At 40.9% G+C, this 16,449-nt stretch overlaps 1 protein-coding gene across 8 annotated transcripts in view; it reads left to right on the top strand.

Annotated features, from left to right (window-relative positions):
• Positions 1–15,704, top strand: part of kiaa0586 (KIAA0586 ortholog) — a 105,754-nt gene extending 90,050 nt beyond the window's left edge. For 4 of the 8 annotated variants that reach the window (XM_008120291.3, XM_016997264.2, XM_008120295.3 and 1 more), the window contains 2 exons: positions 4,633–4,698; positions 15,326–15,704. In XM_008120291.3, the coding sequence (XP_008118498.2) occupies positions 4,633–4,698; positions 15,326–15,471 (212 nt within the window). In that variant the 3' untranslated portion in view covers positions 15,472–15,704. Of the gene's footprint in view, positions 1–2,135; positions 2,619–4,632; positions 4,699–15,325 lie in introns of those variants that run through there. The other 4 variants (XM_062968615.1, XM_008120294.3, XM_062968620.1 and 1 more) reach the window with 2 other exon arrangements.
• Positions 15,705–16,449: the final 745 nt, after the last annotated feature.

The following is a 16,449-nucleotide window of genomic DNA, read 5'->3' as shown; positions in this document are numbered from 1 at the left end:
TGGGGCAAGAGCTCTTCAGAGATAAAGAGTACACTGTTAGATATAGAAATAATTTTCAAAAAACATTCGATGGAAAGGACTATTGGGATCTGAAGTTTATTGAATCTCCCCAAGATTGATTGGTGCTCGCCAAACCACAGTTACCCAGAAGCCTATGTGAGAATGAGTGCCTAGTGACTTGGTCAACAAATAATGAACTAATAATTTCTGTAGTTTGGTCTTGTTTGGCAGGAGGACATGATGTAACTATGGGAGTCTGAGTGGCTTTGGTTAATGAAATAACTCCCAAGCTTCTCAGGGTCATGATTGTTGGAGGATCTGGGAGTTGTGACTCCCCAAAAAGTAACACTCCCAAGCTCTAGAACTTGGACCAATCAATAATACTCAAGGGTGGTTGAAGGCATTCAGACGGGGATGGAAACTATGTAAACCCTCTGAGGTCCTTGCAGAAGGCGTGGGATGAAAATGTAGCTACAAGAGGAGTTGTCTCCTAGATCCACCATTTTACAATGTCCTTAGCACCATTTTGAAAAAAAAAATCTCCTTCTGTGTTTCCCTTCTTTTATTGTTTCAAACGTTAAGTTTCTTTAGGTTTTGGTTATCTTGTGGTGGTGGCAGTGGCAATGTTGTTATTGTTTTTATTATTATATACCTCTGGGACATTGAACACCGCAGTTGAAGGGAGATGTTGACAAGCTGGAATGTGTCCAGAGGAGGGCAACTAAAATGGTCAAAGGTCTGGAGAACAAGCCTTATGAGGAGAGGCTTAAAGAGCTGGGCATGTTTAGCCTGCAAAAGAGAAGGCTGAGAGGAGACATGATAGCCATGTACAAATATGTGAGGGGAAGTCATAGGGAGGAGGGAGCAAGCTTGTTTTCTGCTGCCCTGCAGACTAGGACACGGAACAATGGCTTCAAACTACAGGAAAGAAAGGAGATTCCACCTGAATATTAGGAAGAACTTCCTCACTGTGAGAGCTGTTCAGCAGTGGAACTCTCTGCCCCAGACTGTGGTGGAGGCTCCTTCTTTGGAAGCTTTTAAACAGAGGCTGGATGGCCATCTGTCAGGGGTGCTTTGAATGCAATTTCCTGCTTCTTGGCAGGGGGTTGGACTGGATGGCCCATGAGGTCTCTTCCAACTCTACTATTCTATGATTCTATGAGTCCCATGAACACGAGCGGTCATTTTTCTCTGCTGGCATAAATCCCAGGAGATGGAGATAGGGCATGTGAGATCAAAAGAGTTCTGGAATTTCTTTCTATAAAAATCAAAATATGTATATTTGTTTGTCTGTTTGTACCACAAAGACTGTTGCTAGGTAAAGTGGCCCTCTGTAATGTCGTTGGATTGGCTGTTGCTAGGTGACTTTCTGTGATGTCATTGGAAAAGAAAGGTGACATGTATGAGAAGGGAGGAAGAAAGGAAATAGCCACAAAGAGAGCCTACCTACTGTTGCCAGAGTGTTACTCTGCCTTCTCAGAGCTGGAAAAGGGAGAAAAGAGATGGGCAGTGGTCTGAAGGCTGTCAAGCAAAGTTGGCTATTTGTTGATAGGCGATCCCTCTGAACTGAGTATGATTGTCGTCCAAGGGTAGAGTCTTGGCGGTGGGTCAGTAAGTGACTGTATGGTTTATTTTGGAAGACACCACTGCAGAAATTGTTTTATGTTTGGAGATCGGAGCACAGCAACCAACACACAGTCTTCACAGAGGCTGTTCCAGTGGCATGGTAAACAGGACGACCACTGGCCTCTTCTCTGTTGCAGCCTTTGTTCACCTTAACAGCCGTTGTAACATCTACCATGTTATCATCCACCTGCTTCTCCATTGAGGTCTTCAGACTGTTCTTTGTCTGTGCCCCTGGGAGTACATGACTCTTGACAGCTTTGCTCATAGGTTCACTGGAACACACAAGCTGGCTATACTCTAGTTATAAATATATGCATGGAAGAACCAATATAAATTGACATGTAACATCAAAAAGCTAAATGCAATTTTTCTAACATTTTATAGCTTATTTAGTGTAATATCTGGGCCAAATTAATCATAGTTCTAGTTCCAAATAATTTCCCTGAATTTGTATGTGAGACTGGCCTGACCACTGTTGTTCATAGATTTTTTTTCTTCGTCCACCCCAGTTGTGAAATGACCTGCCACAAGAGCTTTGACCATTGAATATGATGAGTCTTAAACAGCACTAAAGACTAATATCTTCCAGCAGACTTATCCAGATTATTTGTAAATTAAAAAGGTAAAGGTTTCTCCTGACGTTAAGTCCAGTCATGTCTGACTCTGGGGGTTGGTGCTCATCTCCATTTTGTAAGCCGAAGAGCCAGCGTTGTCCGTAGACACCTCCAAGGTCATGTCGCCGGCATGACTGCATGGAGCGCCGTTACCTTCCTGCTAGAGTGGTACCTACTGATCTACTCACATTGGCATGTTTTCGAACTGCTAGGTTGGCAGAAGCTGGAGCCAATAGTGGGCACTCACTCCGCTCCCGGGGTTTGAACCTGGGACCTTTCGGTCTGCAAGTTCAGCAGCTCAGCGCTTTAACACACTGAGCCACCGGAGGCTCCATTTGTAAATTATGAATGTTTAAATTATGAATTGTTTTTAATGTACATGCTCTCTTGGCTTATGTTGTTTCTTTTTCTACAGTATGTATTTGTAATTGGTGTTACGTTTTTTCAGTTGATGCATCGTTTTGTGTTTTAAACTTTTGTTCCCCATCTCAATCCATAGTGAGAAATGGGAAGATTGTATTATGATAGTGATATGGTGATGTTGTTGTTGTAGTTCAGTTATTTCACTGCTTAGGAACAAAAAGTAGTCATCCCATAATATACAAACTCACTAATAGAGCTAGTAGTAGAGCCAGAGAAATTATAGTACTTGCTTTAACACTGCACTTAAAATGGAAATGACTGTGTGCAGCAATTTTATTTTTCCTTATTTATTTATTTATTTATTTATTTATTTATTTATTTATTTATTTATTACAATATTTATATCTTGCCCTTCTCACCCAACAGGGGACTCAGGGCGGCTTACAATAAAACACACATATAAAACCTGTACAGTACACTATAAATCAGTTAAAAATTAACTTACTTACTTATAAAGTAGTTAGAAAGTGACATAGCTTTTACGAGGTCATGAAGGGTCGATCTTTCTGTGTCTCATAATAATAATAATAATAATAATAATAATAATAATAATAATAATAATAATAATGTTCATTGATGCATGACGCATCAATATAAAATACGTACAATAAAATGCATATAATAAAACACATGTATGTATAATAAAATATGATTGTCAAAGAATATAAATTTAAAATTCCTGGGTTGAAATCGACTGATTTTTGCCAAACAGCCCACACTGGTTCAGCCATTTTCATGTGCCTTGGGATGGGTGGGTCCGATGGCTGCCTTGCAGCTGTGGAGGCAGAGCAGAGGCTGAGCTTCCCATGGGTGCATCCTATGCAAGACCTTGCTCTTGGGCTAAATCTTTCCAGGAAAATAAAAGAGAAAATGGGTTGGCTTTTTAAAAAGATTAATGATGACCTTGGGAAACCCTTCTTTCTATGACTACAGCTATGGCCTCTGTTTCTCTTGGAAGTTAAAAGTAGGCCATTCTGAGTGCTATGAATGTCCATTTCCTCCATGCATTTTGGGAGATTCCTGGAAATAATTACTAGATCACCCATCTGTAATTAGGAGCTTTTGCATAGTAAACCAAAGGTCGAACTGTCCTTGTTGAGAATACAGTCTACAGCAGATGTAGAGTTTCCAACTGGAGTCTGTGTACTTTGACTCCAAGCTCTTGGGTCCCTGTGTATATACGTATTCTCCAAGGAAGCATCTATTCAGGCATGCTTTGTTAATCTCGCTCAGAATTTAGCTGGTAGGGTAGCTCTTTTGTGCCAGGCAATCCCGCTAGAGTTCTAAATATCAAAACAGGATGCATCATCTTGATGCAAAGGAGACCATTCTCGGCTGCTTCGGAGTCGTGGTAGAGTCTCATTCTCTGGAGGTTTTTAAACAAGAGTCTCAATTGCCATCTGTGGGGGATTCTTTCACTGTGTATTTCTGCATGGCAAAATGGGGTTACATTGGATAGTTTTGGACTCTTCGGTGACTTTTTTAGCTGGCTGTAGGTCACCATGTAACATTGCAGGGATGGGGTTCACATGATTGGTTATTTATTTACTGCATTTATATCCCATCCTCCTCAGGAACAATTCGATGCCATATATACACATAAGGTATAAACAACACACATAAATTAAAATTAATAATTAAAACATAATAATCTTAAAACCAATTGCTTAAAAACCACGCAGTCCATAGGCATCCCAAGGAGGAGTCAGGGCAGCTGTGCAATGAATAGTTAAATACATGGCTGCACTCAGTCACACAATATTCCACCTCCAGTCTGATGCGGCATGGTCCAGACACAGGTCCAGCACCTCCATGAGATCTAAACCCAAGTAGCTGACGGTCTTCCATCTTATTTTCTAGCTTCTTGGCATAATTTTGATATCACACTTTTTCCTTTTGTGACGTTTCTATTTCCTTTCTGCTTACAAAGATTGTTACAAACCAAATGCCTTGTTCTCTTCTTATACAGATTTCCCAGGAGGTATGAATCAGGCTCAGGTTGAACCCAATAGATATTTTACATCATTGCTGCCAGGTAAGTTTTGTATGCAGCTGTTACCTGTAACTAACAGTTTTAATTTGATTAGATTAGACCTTTAAAACCCTGTTGTCCTGATCTGGCATTCTTAGACGCCATTTCTATTATTTAATTGCCAAGATTGGATTCTAAATTAGAGACATTGGAGGTGACAGGTTGGGAATTCAGCTTGGACAATACAATCCATCATTGGCTAAAGGAGAGAGACTAACCAAGTCAGTGATGAATTTGTTAATAGGCTACTCTCTGGCTTCTCTGGAGGTCTAGGTCACTGAGCAAGCCTAATCTCATCTGACTCTGAACAAGTTGAGGGTGAATCCATAGAAATGGGGATAACGTCTCCTTCTGCTTGGAGTAAAGGGACTCAAAGAGTTGATCGAAGGAGCACCTGGATCCATCTCTGCTCAAAAAGAGACAGATAGCTATTTTTCCTAAACAGTGACAGCTGTTAGATAAGACAGTGTCTCCTTTGGGAGAAAATGAGTCTCACCAGTTGTCATCCATTTCTTTGTAACACCTCAGATTGACTCCTTTCCATGTGCTTTGCATGAAAATGTCCTTTCAAGATGTCCCAGTTGTTTCAGTTGTGGTCCTCGAGTCCCTAGGAAAGTTGGGTCATGTTTACAATGGCTCCACTGGTTCCCAGCTCACTCTTCAGCCTCAAACTGAAATTGCTTGAGTAAATGTATGAAACTATTTGTAGTCCCAAGAACAAGACTACATCTCTATCCATCCATGCTTTTGGTTAAACCTCACCTAGAATATTGTGTCCAGCTCTGGACACCATGAGAACAATATTTGGCAAACTGGGATGTGACCAAATGGTCAAAGGACTGGAAACCATGAATCCCTATGAGGAGTGGCTTAGGGAGATAGATATATGTAACCAAAGGTTAAGAGATGATGCGAATTTTTTATTGTGTCGGAAGCTAATTGAGACAAGTCACTTCTGATATGAGAGAATCAGCCATCTACAGAGATGTTGCCCAGGCGACACCCAAATGTGTTACTATCTTGCTGGGAGGCTTCTCTCATGTCCCCACACAGGAAACTAGGGCTGACAGATGGGAGCTCATCCCGTCTTGCGGATTTGAACCTTCAGCCTTCAGGTCAATAGTTCAGCCGGCACAAGGGTTTAACCCAGTGGTTCTCAACTTGAAGTCACCAGATGTTTTTGGCCTTCAACTCCCAGAAATCGTAACAGCTGGTAAACTGCCTGGGATTTCTTGGAGTTGTAGGCCAAAAACATCTGGGGATCCCAGGTTGAGAACCACTGGTTTAACCCATTGCAGCCTAATTATATGATAGCCATGTTTAAATATGTGAGAGGATGGCATTTTGAAGGCGGAGTCTTGTTTTCTGCTGCTCCTGAGCCTGGGACATGGAAGATCAGGTTCATATTCCAAGAAAATGATTCCACCGAAACATTAGGAAAAATCTTGGGACAGTAAGAAGCCCTTTCCAGGCTTACAGATTTGGTGCTGGGGTTAATGTGTAGCTCGTTTGCTTTTGTTGCTAGTTGCTTCTGGAAAAAGAGATTGCGCCTAAACTTTAGGAAAAACTTTCTGTTGGTGGAAGCTGTTTGACAGTGGAAAACGTTTATACACCAGAGTGAAGTGGAGTCTCATTCTCTGGAGGTTTTCAAACCAAAGTGGATGGTCGCCATTCAGGAATACACAACAAGCCTCGTCTGAGAGATGCCCACCCAACCTCGGTTTAAAGAAATCTCATTCTCTCTCCCCACTATCCTGCTTGTCATTTATGCAGCAGATTTCCTTTTCCCCAGGAAGGTTTTTGAGCAGGGACAGTAGCATTTGTCCCCAGCATATAGCTCTCCACAACGCAAGCATGTATGTTTTCAGTTGGCTGTCTTGTTCACATGCAAATATATTCCTCTGCATTGAGCCTTGTCTGAGCATACCTAGCCATGGGATCTGCGTTTTGCCAGAGAATTGCATTTGTAAATAAGATCCAGATGCGTTGCAGCTCAAGGCAAGAAGAAGGGGGAGTGGAGAACAAAGAAGCGGAGTAGAAGGATGACTTAGAAAAGAGCGAGAAAGAGGGAGAGTTGTTATTTCCCTGCTGGAAACATGTTAAAAAGTTGAATTAGAGGGTTGCAGGTGTGTGTTCAAAGCTCTGAGGATCAGGCTTAAGACGGTGCCATTGGGGGGCACTAAGACGCTGGAACATGACAGCACCGAATACTTTGAAGTCAGCATTCGGCAAAGCAAAGCAGCCTGAATCTGGCAGCAGAAGAAACAAGCCACTTGTATCAGCCCTGCTCTTAATGGAAGAGAAGTTCTGTACAAGGGATGTTTTCCCAGGTGTTCTTTCTGTCGAGTCAAACAATTTTATCTTTGGATTGGTTTGCAAACTTGTAAAAGAGGCATCTTGATTTCCTCTTCTCCTTTATTTGTCTCCAAACATGTGTGGGGCCGGGGATATCCAAAGATACACAACAGGGCTAAACTATTAGAGAACACAGGCACTATCTGTATATGTAATGCACTGGTTTGCGGCCAGTAAGATAAGATTTTTTCTAAAAAGATCTGTAATATAGAGCACATGTTTCTGGAGAATGTGAGAAGGGAGAATCCCATGGGGGTAAGGTGAATAGAGTATGGAACTCAGGGTCTCGTCTTCCTGGTCAACCAATGTAAGACCCCAGTTGGAGAGGGCAGTGGTGTTGTTCTGGTTGTTGTTGCCATCCTACTTTTATCTCCTGATCAAGATTCAAAGTGCCATTGCTGTTTTGCTACCAAGAAGGCCTCTGTCAAGTGGGCAGAAGGAGGAATCCTTTTTCCCTTGAGAAGAAAAGTTAAAGCTGCAAAGTGTGTGTCAAAGCCTGACTGTCTGTCTGTACCACAAAGGCTGAAGTGTGTTACCTTTGTGATGTCACTGGATTGACTGTTGCTAGGTGAAGTGGCCCTATGTGATGTCACTGGGAAAGAATGGTGAGGAAGGGAGAGAGGAAGGAAAGAGCCACAAAGAGCCATCTTACTATGAAAACATTGTGAAAGTATTGGAAATTATAAGGGTATGATTAAAATGGGACTACAAAACTGGATTGAAAATGATGTGGCAAAGGTTGAAGCAGCCACAAGGACCATGGCACCACGTTTTCCTCATATAAAAGCAAGTTCCCAAACCTCATTGGTCTCAGCCACTCCTCCTCCTCCTCCTCTTTCTTTTCCTTTTCCTTTTCTGTATTTTCCAAAAAAGGACACAAATATTAAATTAGTTACTAATATACTGGGAGTCACATTTGAGAACCTCAGGCTAAAATATGAGCTCGCTCTCTGTTTGAATGCCTGTTTTAGTCCCACTGAAATACATTTGAGGCAAATTATGCAAATATGTTTTGTTTTTTTTTTGTTCTTAGAATTTGGGTTTCTTATGCATGGAATATAACAAGGAGGGATTTCTTTGTGCTCCGTCATAAGCTGCTCGACTTGATGCATTTTGTACTTTGCCAAGAAAAGGTGTGCCTGTGTGTGCGCATGAGAGCAGGAGAACATGAGCTTCCAGGGGTTTGTGTTTATAAAGTGTCTGACTTGCACATGCTGGAGCTCTGACGACGGGTGCGATTAATACAAGCCAGACAAAAGCCATTGGGAGCCGAGCAAGTGCGCCCCTCGGAGAGTTTGAAGCAGGCGCTTGGCCTGGAAGTCAGCCGTCATTAATCAGAATCTCAAAGCACCCTGAGATCAGTATCCATGGAACTCTGCTATTACATACAGGTTTGGTATTTCCAAATGGATTTTATAATAAGCAGAGAGCACTTTAAAGGCAGGGTATGTAAGAGGGAGACCTTTTTTAAATTAACAGGTATTAAAAGAGTGTTTTGAGTGGTAAAAGCAGACTGCTTGCACTGATGAACTTTCAGGTTTCTAATTTACTTTTTACCAGAGTGCTGTTACCAACATAAAATGGATCCAATTAGTCCTGCTAAGTATACAGTACAACCCTTACACCTTCAAACTCAATATCCACAGTTTCACTTATACATGCTCTGAAAAATACCCCCCCCCCCCCCCAAAGTGTGCCTCTTTAGATGGTATATTTCTGGCTCAAGTATAGTCTGCCCCAAATATAATGCTGTTCTATGGTTTGATTTGCCCCAAATGTAGTCAAAATATAGGGTTTGCTATTATCTATGGTTTCAGGCATCCACAGAGGGTCCTAGAATGTATCCCCCATGGATACTGAAATTATAAATGTATATCATTGTACTTGCTAACAGGTATCAGTTTCAGTATAGGTTTTCTCTGCTTCAGATTCAAATCTGGAAGTGGAGGAATTTTGTTCCAGTGTTTCACTCCCTTCTAGGAACGTCTAAGCCCAGTGGTTCTCATCCTGGGGTGCCCAGATGTTTTTGGCCTTCAACTCCCAGAAATCCTAACAGCTGGTAAACTGACAGGGATTTCTGGGAGTTGTAGGCCAAAAACATCTGGGGACCCCAGGTTGAAAACCACTGGTCTAGCCGCTTTGAGTCACCTTGTGGAGAGAAAAAGCGGGGTATAAATAGTAGTAGTAGTAGTAGTAATAATAATAATAATAATAATAATAATAATAATAATAATAATAATTAAGTATTGTGTGGTTTCCGGGCTGTATGACTGTATTCTCATGGCATTTTCTTTTGATGTTTCATCTACATCTGTGGCTGGCATGGATCCTCTGAAGATGCCAGCCACAGATGCAAGCAAAATGTCAGGAGAAAATGCTTCTAGAACACAGCCATATAGCCCGGAAACCACACAACACTTCAGTGATTCTGTCTGTGAAAGCTTTTGACAATATGATGATGATGATGATGATGATGATGATGATGATGATGCAGGCCCAATACACTGACCATATAATGCAGTTCAAAGCCACACGTCAGCAGAAGCATGCGAAAGAAATCCCTTGATGTGCATCACTGCTCACCATCCAGGTCTTAAACTGATCCCAGGATTTCCTGTGTAATCATCTGTACAGCAAAACCACTTCCTTCAATACCAGTTTGAAACTGACTTAAGCGGTCAACGTAGGTGTGTCCAATCTCTTCTATCGTCTCTTTCTCTCTTTTTCTCCTTTTTTAAAAAACCTAGAAACCCCTGATGAAACAGTGTGACGTGATGGAACCAGTGAGCGTGATTGAAGGCAATATACTTTTAGTGTTTAATTTTAAGCTAATGGGTTTAAAACTTGCTTTCTACAGGGAACCTTTTGAGATCAATTTCTTGGTCATGGAGTCACTAAGTCTGCAGTGAGATCCCTGCACATAGCAAAATATTTTGCAGAGTATCTGAGAGGGCATGGTGACTTCATGTTGGCCATGTGTATTTAGGCTCACTGTTGCCTTGTTGCAGAACTTGGACAAATTATGATTATTTTTTTACAGCTCCCAGAGTACTCCCAGCTGGTATTACATGGAAGGATACTAAGAGTTGTTGTCCAAAAAAACAACTTTCCGAGTTCTGGCCCTGTATAGTGTAGATTGCATCCAATATTTACTGCTGGCTCTTAGAGGCAAAGTGAAAACTATAATAGGCCTGATAAATCATACCAGCAATCTATCTGAGCTCAGTGATTTTTTTCCCTAAAGTTTTTATGACTTTTAGCCATAGACCATTGCAAACATGCCAATCAGAATAGCACACAGTATGGTTTCAACATGGGAAATGCATAATAAATTATATTACAATATATACTAAGAATCCTAACGTGATATATGTGTGTTTGTGTGTGTTGAAAAGTTTTAAGAACACATTAAATGTCTCAAAAGGAAATTCTTAAACTTCCCCAACACATCAAATTTACTTGTTATCAGATTGCAAGTGTCTCAAAATTTTCATTTAGATTTTCTTTGCTGCAGTTGCAAACAATGCAGCATGATCAGAGATATGCTCCCTCATGCATCAGATAATGAAATATTACTATGTTCTGAGTTGGCCAGCCACTACACTGTGACAACAGAGACTTCCTAAGGCTGGTATATCATGTGTAATACAACAGATAATGCATTAAGCATAATGGCTATTGGCACTATTGGGCGGGGAGGGAGGGTGTTAGTTGTGCTAATCTGTCATGACAAACACAACGTAGTGTCTTATGGTGCCTTAAAAATGAATATACAGGATCAAAAGTCATGAAAGGGTATATAAATAAAGCATCATTACTAATAATAATAATAATAATAATAATAATAATAATAATAATAATAATAATAGTTTATTCTTGTATCCCGCCCCATCTCTATTACTATTATTATTACTATTTTATTATGACACAGCAAACAAGATAGATATGCTGGATTTCATATCACAAGTCGAACACTTCCCAAGCGTTTAGGACTGTGTGATGTATTTTTGGATGATGCGCGCAGATCCCAGCAGGGTGGCCTTTTGCACCTGGCAGATCGTAATTTTGTCAATGTCTATTGTTTCCAAATGCCGGCTGAGATCTTTTGGCATGGCACCCAATGTGCCCATCACCACTGGGACCACCTGCACTGGTTTCTGCCAGAGTCTTTGAAGTTCAATCTTGAGGTCCTGATAGCGGCTGAGTTTTTCCTGTTGTTTTTCATCAATGCGACTGTCACCTGGGATGGCGACATCAATTATCCAAACCTTGTTCTTTTCCACAACTGTGATGTCTGGTGTGTTGTGTTCCAGAACTTTGTCAGTCTGGATTCGGAAGTCGCACAGTATCTTTGCATGCTCATTTTCCACGACCTTTGCTGGTTTGTGATCCCACCAGTTCTTTGCTGCTGGGAGGTGGTACTTGAGGCATAAGTTCCAATGGATCATTTGGGCCACACAGTTGTGCCTCTGTTTGTAGTCTGTCTGTGCAATTTTCTTACAGCAGCTGAGGATATGATCAATGGTTTCGTCGGTTTCCTTGCACAGTCTGCATTTTGGGTCATCAGCTGATTTTTCGATCTTGGCCTTTATTATTATTATTATTATTATTATTATTATTATTATTATTATTATATGTTTTACTGTATATAATGCTATGGCATTGAATGCCATTTACAAGATTTGATTTTTCACAAGTAATGTAGATTGCTTTCCTATATAAACTGTATAAGATACTGTTAAATATTAGAACCCATTCATAACTTTTTGCCTACAGTTTTTTGGACATTGGTTTTTTTATGGAGTCCCTTGCTACATCTGTTTGCTAGGGCTGCAGATTAAAGGGCCACAGTTAGCAGAACCACCGACCAGAAGGTTGACAATTCAGGCGTGGGGGGGGGGGGGTGAGCTCCCACTGTCACCCTAGCTTCTGCTAGGCTGAAGTTCAAAAACAGCAATGTGAGTAGATAAATAGGTACTGCTTTAGCAGGGAGGTTGGTCTCGGAGCTGGAGAAGGGAGCAAGCAGGTGGACAGTGACCCCCGCAACACTTGGGCATCGCTGGGCATATATGCTAGTGCACAATGAAAACATTGTGGTACGATAGGAATCCTTATTGTTTCTCTCCTTTCATGTATGGAGGAGAAGGCTTTGGCCTGGCATTTATGTTGCTAAGGGGCAAAAGGATTTGCATGGTCTTGGAACTCTTGCTGCACGGGTAATGGCTTGAGCTATGGTCCATCGCAACAATAACAATACGGTTTGAGCCCATGGGATCTTGGCCGTGGCGTTTGCCTTTCTCCACTGTTACCCATACTGAGCAGACATTGTTGACTAGTTAAGCATCTCATCCCCGAGGTATTTCATCTCACAATATTCCTATTCTCCTTTTGGGGAGCCTGCTAGAAAACTTTAGGGAAAACTGGATTTTCTAGAACGCAGCTGTAAAAACAATGATGTAAGAGTATCACACAATTAGGTTTAGTACTTGATGGCTTGTAGTGGTTTTGGCATCTTTTTGGATGTCTCATTCTGTGTTGATTTTACTTGTAACCCAATGGAATTGTGCCAGTTTCCTTAATTGATGATGATAAGAGTAATGGTTTAATATATATTTTACAGCAGCCCTTGGATCTGCAGAAAACCTAGATGATAAAGCCCCAATTGATATATATATATAAATGTTCTGACCATTTCTAACTTAAAGTAAACAGCAAAACTACACACCCAAAACCCACAAAATTTGGCCACAAAAGACATGGTCATCCCCACTGTGTTTAGACATTTAAAGAAACAAGAAAAATAAAGTCCTAATTAGAGAGAGATGAATAATTGTTTTTTCCCATTGCTGCCAGTTAGAAGGCTAAGCTCTGCCCACGTTGTCTCCTAGCAACCCACTCAGCCATTTAATGGTGCCCAGGGCCACTTCAATCAGGCCTCTTCCACACTGCCTATAAAATACAGATTATCTGATTTGAACTGGATGATATGGTAGTTTAGACTCAAGGCCCTTCCACACAGCTATATTACCCATTTATAATCTTATATTATCTGCTTTGAACTGGATTATCCTGAGTCCACACTGCCACATAATCCACTTCAGTATGCATTTTATACAGCTGTGTAGAAGGAGCCTCATATAATCCAGTTCTAAGCAGAAAATATAAGATTATAAATATACAGTAGAGTCTCATCCAAAATAAACACCCCGGCAGAACGTTGGATAAGCGAATATGTTGGATAATAAGGGATTAAGGAAAAGTCTATTAAATGTCAAATTACGTTATGATTTTACAAATTAAGCACCAAAACATCATGTTATACAACAAATTTGATAGAAAACGGCCAGGCTTTAAGGCTGCAAGGCTATTCACTGCTATTCCACCTGGCCAACAAATGATTCCCATAAGCCATAGCAACGTGTGGTCAGGCAAAGCTAGTATACATATAAATAAGTCATCAGTCCTCTTGGGAAAATTGGGTTTAAACACCATCTTTGTAAAGGGTCTCTAGCTCTTTGGGAACAAGGATGCAACCCGAATTTCCATTTCCATAGTGTGTAGCAGTTGTCAAGAACAAAACAGAATGGATTAAAAGACTACAAATAATAGTTTTGGAACCATTTGAGAATAAATAAGAATGGCCATCTGTTGGGAATGTTTGGACTGTGTATTCCTGCTTGGCAGAATAGAGTTGGAATGGATGACTATGGGATTTCGTCCAACGCTAGGATTTGTGATTTTAAGCACAGTGGCACTGCTTGCAGTGTAACATCACATGTTTGACAACACATGTTCTGCTGCTTCTCTTTTTTCTCTTTCCTCGGAAGGTTCCTCAACAGAAACTGGAAGGCCATCTGTCAGGAGGGCTTTGGTAGAAGTAGGTTGGACTAGATGGCCCTTAGAGTCTCCTCCAGCTCTGCAATGCTGTTCTAGTCTATGAAGCTCACTCCCACTCCATGAATAATATAGCTGTTCCAGTCTGGGAGAAAGGTGGGATAATAAACCAAGGATGGAGAGAAAGGGCTGCTCAGCTAATTAGTAGTCTCCAAAGCACCGTCTAGAACAGGTTTAGTGAATTTGAGCTGCCATTGCATAGTCACATTAGATAATTGAGCCGGGAAAGGGGCAGAGGTGGGCAAATATTATCCCTTCAGAATTGCAGGGGAAGTGTCACTGGCTGCGCATGTCAATGAGAGAAGGGGAGTTATCAATTTAGCATGGCCTGATAGTAATGCAAATGTCACTTGAAATTTTGATCTCATACTTAAATGCATTTCCAGAGTTCTCTCCCATCACCCTCGCTTTGTTGAATTTCATGTACATACCAATGGGTACAGCCAGGATGTCTCTGTGTAGTCACTGCATGTTGACTTTGGATGATGCTAGTTGAGATTGTGAACAAGGGAGGCTGTAGGAAGAGAGCAGGTTGCCTCACAAATAAGTGACAAACAGAATGGTTTGGTATACAATTTCCATTGAGTATTACTCAATACAATAAGTTGAAAGAGCATATTTTGATCCTTATGTATTATTTTTTCATTGAAACATCTGCATATGGAATATGCAAAATTAATATTCGCCAATATGTGCAGCGATTTCCCTTTGGAGTCTAAAAGCCTAATATTTACTTCTTGTACTATAAATGTATGAAACAGACTTAAGAAGATCTTACAAACAGGTTTAGTAGAAAGCATGTTTAATCTGTTTATGCCAAAAATACAAGGTTGTGTGTTTTCTTCCCCGTTGCATAATGTGTATGTTTCTGCCCTGCTTATGGAAATAATTGTTTTCTGTCCCATTGAAACAGACTGGAATCATGATTTGTAGTGCTTGACAGTGAGATGGGATTTAGAATTAATTTTATCTTGTTGTCTTTGACTGTTTTTTTAATCACTGATGCTTGGAATCCAGAAGGTTAAATTTGTATAATCGAATAGTTCAATTCTATTTCGGAAAGAAGCTCACATCCATGTGCTGCCCACCCTCCAGTTTTGGTATTTATTATGTGTAGGCATTGCTGACATTGTGGGTCTCTCTTCTGGAGAGAAAAAGCAGGTTGCAAATAAATAATAATGATAATAATAATTGCAGCAGCAGCTAACATACAGTATGTTGGAGCACACACCTGGGGAACTCTGGGGTGAACCATACCTGGAATACATTCTGATTTCCTGCCATGGGACAAGTGTGCACCCAAGGTGTGACATTTTCCCATCTGAAGATAGTGAAATGAAGCTGGCGGATTGCAAACGACAAAATATTCTTTCTTTTTCAGTGGGAGAAACCGCACCACGCCTGAGCTCGCCGCCTGAACCGCCAAAGATGTCTGTGACAGTGCCGTCTGTCAATATTGACGATGAGCTTTTGAGCTTCAGTTCTATCCATGGGAGTTCGGATTCTTCTGGGGCAGATACGCTTTGAAGCCTCAGGAAAGCATTTCTGGGGGAAAGGAAGCCGTCCCAGCTGTTGGGCTGAAATAATGGAAGAGGCAGACATTGCCTCCAGAACCAGTGGTTTGACGTGGATTCAGTTTACTTTTCATCATTGGCATTTTACGTGTGATCTGTGTGGGTGTGTTTTGCATGTGAATATATGTACACATTTTTTTTTACAAAAAACAAATTAAATATATTTTGTCTTATTTTTAAACAAGAGTTCAATCCTTTCTGCGTATTTGTGCGTCCTTGTGATTTTGTTTTGTCCAACAACACGGCATGTTGGGAAGAGAAAAATATTCAAGACATATAAAGGGAACATAGAAAAAGCTGCCTTAGAAGAATCAAAGCAATATCTTTCTTCCTTACATGGTATAATCCAGAGTTACATTTTTTGGACTTGTAGCTCTCAGAAGTTCCCAGTGGCATGACCACTGGACATGGATATTGGAGAGTTGACCAACCATGTGTATATAGATATATACACAAGTTTCCAGGTTCTAGCATTTTTATTTACCATCAGCAATCGTCTTTATGGAATATCTTGATCGGCCTTGTTATTGATATCATTTTGGCTCCAAATCAAAACTTGGCCTTTTATTAAAGCCTTTGGGTCTAAGTGATAGAATTCCGAGAGCCAATGCGGTGTGAGCATTGGACTAGAAATCTGAAGACCAATCTGGGTTTGAATTTATTTATTTGTTTACAGTATTTATATTCTGTCCTTCTCGCCCCGAAGGGGACTCAGGCCGGATCACACAACACATATTGGGCAAACATTCAATGCCATTATATACAGACAGGACAGAGACAATACAGATAGACGTATGTAAGCATTTATTTGGCGTCCTGGAAGTTGTGCTCAATTCTGGCCATGTGGGTGAGGGGAGGTGGGGTGGGTGTGTGCTGTCGCTCCATCCCCCATGTCGAAGAGCCCTGCTCACAGGCTTCCTCCTTTTTTTGA

This window comes from Anolis carolinensis, chromosome 1 (assembly GCF_035594765.1).
Source record: "Anolis carolinensis isolate JA03-04 chromosome 1, rAnoCar3.1.pri, whole genome shotgun sequence".
Classification (NCBI taxonomy): domain Eukaryota; kingdom Metazoa; phylum Chordata; class Lepidosauria; order Squamata; family Dactyloidae; genus Anolis; species Anolis carolinensis.
Note: the sequence above shows the minus strand (reverse complement) of the source record. Positions and strands in the feature narration are given on the sequence as shown.